Source organism: Camelina sativa, chromosome 3 (assembly GCF_000633955.1).
Source record: "Camelina sativa cultivar DH55 chromosome 3, Cs, whole genome shotgun sequence".
In the NCBI taxonomy this organism is placed as follows: Eukaryota; Viridiplantae; Streptophyta; class Magnoliopsida; order Brassicales; family Brassicaceae; genus Camelina; species Camelina sativa.
In genome coordinates this window covers 23,501,235-23,511,656 of record NC_025687.1, presented here as the reverse complement: position 1 = coordinate 23,511,656, position 10,422 = coordinate 23,501,235, and the positions used below count along the sequence as shown (strand labels likewise).

General features: G+C 33.6%; 4 protein-coding genes, 1 long non-coding RNA gene and 1 pseudogene across 6 annotated transcripts in view; 3 read left to right on the top strand and 3 right to left on the bottom strand.

The window, feature by feature from the left end:
* LOC104777854 (CASP-like protein 5C3) lies at window positions 118–1,117 on the top strand. The gene is made up of 3 exons (XM_010502180.2): window positions 118–486; window positions 568–700; window positions 783–1,117. Exons 1-3 carry the CDS (start codon window positions 356–358, stop codon window positions 975–977), a joined length of 459 nt encoding a protein of 152 aa, XP_010500482.1. The 5' UTR covers window positions 118–355; the 3' UTR covers window positions 978–1,117.
* On the bottom strand, window positions 1,275–2,321 carry LOC104777853 (30S ribosomal protein S17). The gene is made up of 3 exons (XM_010502179.2): window positions 2,020–2,321; window positions 1,745–1,937; window positions 1,275–1,536 (listed from the first exon to the last, which is right to left on the bottom strand). The coding sequence occupies exons 1-2, from the start codon at window positions 2,179–2,181 to the stop codon at window positions 1,746–1,748; spliced, it is 354 nt and encodes a 117-aa protein (XP_010500481.1). The 5' UTR covers window positions 2,182–2,321; the 3' UTR covers window positions 1,275–1,536; window position 1,745.
* Window positions 3,034–3,972, top strand: LOC104777852. The gene is made up of 2 exons (XR_766337.2): window positions 3,034–3,201; window positions 3,453–3,972. It is a non-coding gene; the product is annotated as an uncharacterized LOC104777852 (long non-coding RNA).
* LOC104777848 (codeine O-demethylase-like) lies at window positions 4,202–5,883 on the bottom strand. The gene is made up of 4 exons (XM_010502175.2): window positions 5,380–5,883; window positions 5,049–5,296; window positions 4,654–4,984; window positions 4,202–4,576 (listed from the first exon to the last, which is right to left on the bottom strand). The coding sequence occupies exons 1-4, from the start codon at window positions 5,596–5,598 to the stop codon at window positions 4,340–4,342; spliced, it is 1,035 nt and encodes a 344-aa protein (XP_010500477.1). The 5' UTR covers window positions 5,599–5,883; the 3' UTR covers window positions 4,202–4,339.
* Window positions 8,407–9,137, top strand: LOC104777849 (annotated as a pseudogene).
* LOC104777850 (protein SRG1) overlaps window positions 9,247–10,422 on the bottom strand; it is a 2,536-nt gene continuing 1,360 nt past the window's right edge. Inside the window, exons 1-3 of one of the 2 annotated variants that reach the window (XM_019243899.1) lie at window positions 10,095–10,416; window positions 9,698–10,025; window positions 9,247–9,625 (exon numbers count right to left, since the gene is read on the bottom strand). In XM_019243899.1, coding sequence (XP_019099444.1) covers window positions 9,389–9,625; window positions 9,698–10,025; window positions 10,095–10,339 — 810 coding nt within the window. In that variant the 5' untranslated portion in view covers window positions 10,340–10,416 and the 3' untranslated portion in view covers window positions 9,247–9,388. Of the gene's footprint in view, window positions 9,626–9,697; window positions 10,026–10,094; window positions 10,417–10,422 lie in introns of those variants that run through there. The other variant, XM_010502176.2, reaches the window with a different exon arrangement.

Sequence of the window (10,422 nt, the reverse complement as noted above, 5' to 3'; positions counted from 1 at the left end):
AAAAGTGTTGCATAACAGTTTTCTCCGACATTTGCTCTGCTTTGTCTGATGAATACAGACCACAACTCTTTTAACATGAACAGTCTTCTGTTTTCCACCATTCGTAACTCTCACAAACAACGTGCGAACCAGAAACACTAGCAACTTGCCTTACTTTTTTATTCCTCCCTTCTTCTTCTTCTTCTCCGTCATGATCATGATCGTCATCTCTTTGTCCTCACCAGTAAACGAAAACCCAGATGATTTAATTAAAAACTCCACAAGATCTTCCAGACCCATGTCAAAAGTTTCCATCTTTATCGAGGTTTAGATTCAAGCGCTAACTTACATCTGACACAAGCAAAAAAGGCTGGTGATGGTTGAGGTTCCTGGCTCTGTGGGCACAACTGCAAGCCTTTCCTTAAGATTAGGGCAAACGATATTAGCATTTGGCGCTCTTCTCTTCATGACCATTGGTGTTCGCTTCTACCAATTCACTGCTTTCTGGTAATTTAACTCCTAATCCCATAGTCTATATTCTCTCTTATAAGAGCCCTAAGGCTAACAATCCTAAAAACAAATCTGCAGCTTCCTAGTGACGATCATGTGTGTAGCTATACCATGGAATCTGACATTAGCAATGGTCGATATCTATTTTGTTCTTCTCGATCAACAATTTCAAAAGCCACGGATCCTTCTAGCTATCTCTATTGGTGATTGGGTAACGCTATTATATATCTAGTGCTTACTAAGGAAGAAAAAACAGAGAATTCGATCTGAATTTCACCATTTTTGTTTTGCAGGTGGTTTCTGTTCTAATGTTGGCTTCAGCTTCATCAGCAGCTAGTGTTGTTGATATTCTGCGATCAGATGGATCCTCTTGCCCTCCAACAGTCTGCAACAGATATCAATTTGCAGCAACATTAGCTTTCTTGACTTGGTTCTTGTCTCTTTCTTCTTCTCTCTTCAATCTCTGGTTACTTCCCTCTCTTATCTAAAACAAATCTTAAAATAGATAGGTAGCAAACACAAAATTGTCTATAGAAAAACTCAAGTCTATGTAACTTGATAGATATCAAGACTCATTATCAAAAAAAAATTATAAGAGATATTTAACTAAAAAGACAGGTTCCCATAATCTCAGATGTTGAAGAGCAAAGAAATGACTGATCTTTTAGGAGGTATTGATCTTTAGTTTGTCATATTAGTTAGTGTAGCCACTTGTAGAACCAAAGAGGCATTAAACCAGCTTGTTCCATGCCCGAAACGACGAATTCCATAACAACTCATCACTATATCACACTTTTGCTGAGTCAGCAATGCACTAATTTTTGCCAAAATGACATAAAAGAAGACAAGAGTTTCTTAACAGTGTTATTCATCAACCTTCACCAGATTATCTATTACCATCAATATAACTCAAAATCATCTCAGGAAACCTAATATAACAGACATGGTCCAAAAACATCAACTATGATGGAATACATTGATCGGTACAGAGCCTATGTTGTCTCATAGACATCTCTCCCTTCTCCATGGACGTTGCTCCTAACAAATCTGCGAGAAGAGGCAAAAAAATGAGATGATAAGGCAAAACCATAACGAGAAATGAAGTGCTGAAGTGTTTCAAGAAAGATGCATATTGTCACACAGCAATACTTCCAACTAGAATCCGTAAAATGTTAAGTTAGTTCTCATCAAAGCAGCTCAAATAAGATACATCTCCGTAAGCAAAATTCAGTAGCAGAGGACTAAAAGCAATCACCTTAAGAAGAGGATGATGGAGGAATCTGCTGAGACTGAGCAGAAGAGTCAGCAACGGAGGCCGAGGAAGCAGAAGCAGAAGCAGCAACGGCAGCAGCAGCAGCCTGAGGTGAATAGATTCGAGCTTTTTTGATGATCTCTGCAACAACCCAATGCTTGTTCTTGCTCAGTGGCCTCGATGGATCCAATTTCACCTGCAACATTACCCCAAATCTTTATTTTTTATTTTTCTTTCTAAAAGCTGAGAGATCATAAATTCAAAATTGAGTGAATTACTCGATCGCCGATGTTGCAGGCGTCTTTGTCGTCGTGAGCCATGAATTTGGAAGTTCGTTTGACGTAGCGGTTGTAGAGCTTGTTGTGGAAGAGTCTATCGACGGCTACGACCACCGATTTCTGCATCTTGTTCGATACCACTGTGCCTATTACTGGCTTCATTTTTATCTCCGATCAACAAAGTCTTCTCAGAAGGAAGTTATAGAAATTGGACGGACAAGAGAGAATCACCGTAATAAGAGTGATACAAAAATCTTCGCCTGAGAAACTCAGATCGGAAGGGAAGAGAAGATGAGTGAAATGTTTGGTTAGTCTAGGGTTTTTCATTGGGCTCTTTCATAAAATGGGCTTTTTAAGAATCCCACATAAAGCCCAACTTAATTTATTTTTGACAATCCAAAATGTTTTTTATTTTATTTTTGGTCAAACCTTTAAATTCTTAGGTTCAACCCTAAGGGTGAACCACTCTTATTCACTCATTCTTAATTAACCAATCAAAATATAACAAACTGTCATGTCATGTTATATTTATAAAATAAATCAAAATTAAAATAAAAAGACAAAATAAGTTAATGAAACCAATTCTGTAGATTTTTTATTAAAGAAATTATGTTGGTTTAGGTTTATAAAATAATGATTAGAATTTAGATTTTACAATTAAACGAAATCATATGTCGGTTTGGGTTTACAAAAAAGTGGTTAGGGTTTAGTTTTTACAATTAAACAAAATTATATGTCGGTTTGGGTTTACAAAAGAGTGGTTAGAGTTTAGGGTTTAGATTTTATAATTAAATAAAATTATATGTCGGTTTGAGTTTACAAAAGAGTAAATAGAATTTAGGGTTTATATTTTACAATTAAACGAAATTATTTGTCAGTTTAGGTTTACAAAAAAATTGTTAGGATTTAGATTTTACAATTAAACAAAATTGTATTTTAATTTGGGTTTATAAAAATAGTGATTTGGTTTTAGATGTTATAATTTAAAACTATAATATAATGTTTATTCGCAAACAGAGGAGAGTGATTCAGTTTATGGTAACTCATCATCTCCACCGACGGCAGGTCAACTGGAAACTCTAGTGCATGTGACCTGCAAGTTTTGTCTTTGAAATCGGAGAGTCACAGTCACATTACGGTGGATCCGATCTGCACATTCACGTTGGAGGAGGAACATGAAAGGTTTGTGCTTTTTGATCTAAAGTTGAGATTTTTTTGTTAAACATTAGTAGCTGAAGAATATTGGAATCAAGTTAGGCTCATCTAAGATCCTTTTCAATATGCCTTGAATTAGATGTTGATGATTAAATCATGGTTCATGACTTCAGTTATCTTGATGCAATATCTCTATTTTAAGTTAATTATCTTCGTTAGAGTGGGTGATTGTATTCTTGTCGTTACTTATCATTGTTGTTTTTCTTTTATTCACTCAGGCGATTATTTCTGGGAAAGTAAAGCAAGCACCATTACAGAAGATTTTCACAGTAGGGATGTTGGATCAGAGGCTTGTAGGAGCCACCAATCAGCCAAAACCAGCTCAGTGGCATAGAATTGCAGTGCGCAAGAGTGGTCTAGAGCATCTTATTGTAGAATGGTGGTCTGTGGTTTTACAAGACAGTAGACCTGCAATTTCTGCATTTTTTGTTCAATTGGTGTTGGGACAGTCTATGACAAGAGGCAACCAAGTTCTGTGCCAGTTGAGACAAACCATTGATGAATTGGAAATGATGCATACATGAGAATGTTGTACACTTTCTCGCTGAATTAAAAATGATGCATTACGACACCGTGATGTTCCTTCCATCCATGCTTACACATCAAGATGCTCTCTGATTCTGTTTTTGCATTTTCTGCAGGTCTGATTATGTTTTTGCATTCTTCTGCAAGTTTTTTCACTTGTGTCTTGTATTTACTTTGTTCCAATACACCAAATTTCATACACTTAAAACATCATACACCAAACTTCATTTTCAAAAAACTAATTCTTAAGAACCTCTAATGACCTTACCATTGGAGGAGGTAGAAATTAAGAATTCTTAATGAGTTCCTAAATTTTAAAATATGTTAAATTTATATTAAAAATATTGGCATGAGTTCTTACCCATAAAGATGGTCTTAGAATATTGTAAATGAGGAGTTAGAACCGAATTAAATCCTAAATAATTTTCTGATTGGCTTAATGTTCTTCAAATAGTGATTTTAATATAAGGAAATTTGATTTTAGAGTTTAGACTCTCTTTATTGCCTCACATTCCAAGTTCAAACAAACAAAAACAAATCCATTTGTGAAATTCTAAAAGGAGACTTGAAGAATAGTTTATTAGATCAATGCAGCTTCAATAGTTCTTCGACCCTGATGATAGTACTTGTGGTAGAGCTCCCCATAATTGGTAACTGTTTTATACAATCTTGGTCTTGCCTCAGTCACAAGCCCATCCGCTGGCTGAATCTCACTGCCTAGATCCGGTACACAAAATGTTACCACAGATATCCTTTCCTTTCCTCCATTTGTCACCACTCTATGAAACGGGCTCTTGTATATCCCATTGCTCATTATCTGATCACACACACACACACAAGATTATGTCAAACCTACACTAATTAATATGTCAATATCTACAATGATTAAGTTACCTCCATCTGATCTCCTAAATTGATCAGAATTGAATCAGGGGGGACCATTGGAGCTTTGTACCACTTGCCATCTTTGAAAAACTGAAGCCCTTCAACATCTCTGTCGGGTAAGAGAAGAGTGATAGCCGAGCCATCACCATGACCTTTAATCCCAATAACCTTGTCTGGCCTCGGACATGGAGGAAAGAAATTGAATCTTGCATTCATTATACCATTTTCTCCATACATCTTTAGAAAACAATTCTCTTCCAGTTCCAATGATCTAGCCATAGCCTTAAATAATTTCTCGATCAATACCCGTTGCTTCATTGTGTATTCATGTAAAGTTTCACTGAAAAAAGAAACTATAGTCAACAATAACAGAGTCAAATGAATTGCAAAGTATAGAATTTTACCTAAATCCGGTTGGGACTTGAGGCCAGAACTTAAGTTGACGCTTATATTCAGGGTAAGTAGTGAGAACCAAACGGTCGAGCCAATCAAGAACTTGATCATTACACGGGATCACATCGTTTCCATATCCCTGGATGTTACCTGCCTCTCTCGCGTACTTGTGTTTCTCTTCAGCCGGAAGCGCAAAGAACTGCTTGGTTAAATTGTACATCCTTTCAAGAAACGCTTCACTGATTCCATGATTCATCACCTGCTCACTCCAATCAAGAACTTGGTACATAATTTGATTCATGACTCTGATGTCTGATCATCACTAGATTAAGAGAGTCAAACCTGAACAACGCCCCATGTAGAGAGCGCCGAGTGAAGTCTACTTAACTCCTCTTGACCGTCTTCACAAGAAGAGAAGAGAAGACTGAGATCGATGGCCGGAATATCCATCTCCGGCAAGGGACAGTTAAGAGGTTCATCCGTGGGCGCGAGGAGATATCTCCCCGATAGTCTTTCGCCGGCTGCAACCACTTCTTGGACATTGAACTTTGGTTGCTCCATGGTTGCTACTGATTCTAGACGATCTTGTATTTTTGATGAGCTATTTGGGCTAAAAAGACAAGAACACGATCTTAACTTCGTTGTCAGTCTATCCCCAAAGATAAAACTATATTATTAGTTTTTGTCGGCAGTTGAACAAAGATCTTCAATTTTTTCGAACAATATTATTAAATTATTTTACAGAGAAAAAGATTTATACAGAGGAAGAGAGGATTATATAATAGAGCTAGTAGTATGTATTAAGAAACAAATCATAGTACGATTAAAAGATGAGGGAATTGTTGTTAGAGTGATACCTATAGGCTATAGATCATATAACTTGCGAAACAAGAAAACCTCACCTACCCATTAAAATCTATTTTCTAACTTCACGGTGTAGACTCTTTTGTCTAATATATTGATAACAACATGTATCACATGTTTCTGCGTGCCGCCATCCGAATTCACGGATATTTCACACTCTACGAAAAAAACATTTGTTTATTGTGATTGCTTCCTTAATTTAGTTTACGGATTTAAGTACAAAGGTGTTTTGGTCATTGAGTCAGGGCTTCGCACCTCATTTAGTCTGTACCTTGTAAGCTACACAACACATCATGTTTTCTCAACAATTCACTTATTTACCATGGAATTGTATAAAACATTTTTTAATTGAAAAGAGTCATTTATTAGAAACTTCTTCTATACATCATTTGTAAACCNTTTTTTTTTTTTTTTTTTTTTTTTTTTTTTTTTTTTTTTTTTTTTTTCTCTTTGGGTATTTGTAGATCATTTTCATAAGCTTTTTCTTATTTTCAATGAACTATGGAGAAAAGGTAAAATCACAAACCACTTTAAACCTTCCAACTCAAAAGGTAAACCACAATTGTGAGTTCGCTAACCAAACTAGGGACAATCCTCATAAATATTACTATAATGGCTTTTTTTTAAAAAAATATTATTCTTAGATTTATTTTCCAAAAATACTACTACTGTATAATTTTTTTCCAGAAATACCACAAAATTAAAACTAGAGTTTTAATATTCATAATTAAACCGTAATTCCTAAACACTAATCACATCCTAAAAACTACACCCTATATAAAATTTACAATCCAAACATAAAAAATTATTGTACGCCCTAAATAATCAAATTTTTGTGTTTACTATATTTTCGGAAAAATTAATAGTTATATTCCTTAGAAAAAAACCTAAAATCTTTCAGGAATTTCTCAATAAATAAACCAATATTTCTAGTAAACTATATTAGGCTCGCGTATTAACGCGGATATAAGAAAAATATGTGAAATTTTAAGTTGTACTCAAAATGTTAATTTTCTTTTATTTTATTTTATTTTAAATCGGATTTAGAGTTCACACACTCCATCTTCCAACACAATTTCTTTGTATATTACATAGTACTAAAATTAGATTTTAATTTATTAATGTTTAAAAATTACATTTTAATTCTATTCACTCAATCTCAATGTGTAACATTTATAATTTTCATATAAAAAATGTGCATTGTAGCAAATTTATATCTTACTTAATATTTTTAAAAAAACTTAAAAGAAATAAAGCATAACTCTCAAAGAAAAAACTGAAAACTAATTTTATTTTATATTTGAAAAAGTAACAATATCTTAAATATTTGTTTCATAATTTGTAATCTCATACATAATAGTTTTACTACTTTTCCAACTAATTTTAAATAAAACTTTACTAACATTATCATAAATTAATCAAAAATTCAAAGACGTTATTATGAGAAAAATTATTTGTTTATGCAAAGGTGAGTATCTAAAATCCTTTTTCTTTTAGGATTAATAATTGACAGTATAATTTATTTAATCATGGTATTATAGTAATTAATTGTATAATTTTCTTAATTATTTTTCTTATAGAATTAGTAATTTAAAATTAGAATTTTTTTTATATATACATATATGAACTATCTTTTAAAATTATTAAATTGCTAAGAAAATTATTTTCTTATAATTTACAAATATGTTAAAACAAAGTTTTTGTATAACACATGACAAAATCTTTAATTGTTAAAATTGACATGTATCGCGAGCACATGAGTTACTAACTTTGAAATAACTTTGAAAACCAAGGTTTATATAATAATAAAATATTGAATACGTTATCAAATCATTCACCGATTGAAAAACTTAAGAAAATTTTATGAATTTCTTATTTTGATTATCTTATTTTTCTTATATTTTGTTAATCACTAATTTTAACAAATTATTTTTTTTTATACTTTAATCACTTTTCTGTATAAACTTATTTTTAACAAATGATTATAATAAATAATAATTGCAATTAAATTGCAAATATTTTCATTATTAATTGCACATATTTTCCTATTGAAATTTGTAATTTAATAGATAACTTTCCTAAAAGAATTAGTGATATAATATATTACTTTTTGTTTTATATACTTTTCAAAAATATTAATTGTTATCCTTTTCTTTTTTAGGATTTTTAATTTTTCTATAATAATTAAATAAAATTTCTTTTCACATATGTCAAAATATTATTGATATATTTGACACATCTCGCGATTATATGAATTACTAACATTGAAAACTAAGGTTTATATAATAAGATATTACATTATTATTATTTTATATTTTCAAAAATAGTAATTATAATCTTTTTAGTTTTAAGATTTGTAATTTATTGCATAATTTCTTTTTTATTAATATATGTTCATATACCTTTTTGAAAAAAGGGTAATCTTTTTACTTTTAGGATTTGTAGTTTATTATATAACCTTTTTATTACATTTTTCAAAATAACAAGATAAAGAGATTGCTCAATGGCTTTGTTTTTACGCAATTAGCTTTTATAAAAAGAAAGACTCTACAAATACCTTCTTCCTTAAGCAGCTGTCTAGGGTTTGCACTTTCTCTCTTTTTGTAACCTAGAGACGTTCTTCTCATCTTCTTCATGGACAATAAATCCGCCACCAATGCTGAAGCAGCTCCTTGTGTGATTAAGGACACGACGTCGACGCTTAAAGATAATTTGGAGAACCAGAAGAAAGACATGACGATTGAGAAGAAATATCTGATGCGATGGAGATAATGGAAGGGTTTGGTGTTCGTCTTCAAAAGATGGAAAAAAAGATGGAAGAAAAGATGGATCTATTGATCTCATTGATTAAGTCAAATAATGAAGTTAAAACTGGATCTGTAAAGGCTGAGGCAGAGAGCGTGCCTATGGATGAATCATCTTCTGATGAGGAATATAACGGTTTTGGTCGTTTTGTAGGTGGTTATGGTCGTGGTTGTGGTCGTGGTCCTTTTATCGGTGGTCGTGGTCCTTATTTCGGCGGTCGTGGACCTCCTAATCTTTTTGTCGGTGGTCGTTTTGGTGGTGGTCGTTGTGGCGGTCAAGGCTATTGTGCCGCCTGTTGAGGTTTTTGTGGCGGAGGAAGAGACCTCGTTTTGCTACTCAGCTTCTTCAGCATTTTCTTTGTTTATTTTATTTTGGAAGTTGGAACTTGTGATATATTAACAAACCTTTATCAATAAATCAGTTTTTTCTTATTATGTTCAGTAGTTACGGTTTTGTATCAATGGTTAAAGTAGCCTCAATTGTAAAGCGATTAGCAAAGCATCACCCAACTATCCAATCCTTTAATTTGACGAGTCCATCAAAGAAGGCAATTTCATTCCAGGAGCTTTGCTCACCACCACTGATCATTAGCTTTGATATATAACGTCAAACGATATGTTCTTAGAGTTCAAAGTTCCAAGTTACAACAAGCAAACAGACCCAATATATGAAAAGTATTTTATCAGATCAATGCAGCTTCAATGGTTCTTCGACCCTGTTGATAGTACTTGTAGTGGAGCTCCGCATACTTGGTAACTGTTTTATACAATCTTGGTCTTGCCTCAGACACAAGCCCATCCGCTGGCTGAACCTCTTTGTCTGGACCCGGTACACAAAACATTGCCAAAGATATCCTTTCCTTTTCTCTGTTTGTAACCACTCTATGAACTGGACTCTTGTATATCCCATTGCTCATTATCTGACCACACACACATAAGATCAAACCTACACCAATCAATCTTACAAAAACATATCTATATGATTAAGTTACCTCCATCTGGTCTCCTAAATTGATCAGAATTGTATCAGGGACTATTGGAGCTTTATACCACTTCCCATCTTTGAGAAACTGAAGCCCTTCGACATCTTTGTCTGGTAAGAGAAGTGTGACAGCCGAGCCATCAGCGTGCGGTTTAATCCCAATAACCTTGTCTGGTCTCGGACATGGAGGAAAGAAATTGAATCTTGCATTCATGATAGCATTTTCTCCATACATCTTTAGAAAGCAATTCTCTTCCAATTCCAATGATCTAGCCATAGCCTTAAAGAACTTCTCGATCAATACCCGTTGCCTCATTGTGTACTCATGTAAAGTGTCACTGAAGAAAGTAACTATTGTCAAAATCAACAGAGATGGTGTTGAATTTGCAAAGTATGGATTTTTTTACCTAAACCCGGTTGGGACTTGAGGCCAGAACTTAAGTTGACGCTTATCTTCAGGGTAAGTAGTGAGAAACAAACGGTCGATCCAATCAAGAACTTGGTCATCCGACAGAATCATATCGTTTCCATATCCTTGGATACTACCTGTCTCTCTCGCGCACTTTTGTTTCTCTTCGGTCGGAAGCGCAAAGAACTGCTTGGTTAGCTTGTAAATCTTGTCAAGAAACGCTTCAGTGATTCCATGATTCATCACCTGCTTTGCTTACTTCAATCAAGAACTTGTACAGAAATTGATTCATGACTCTGATCTTCACTAAATTAAGAGAGTCAAAC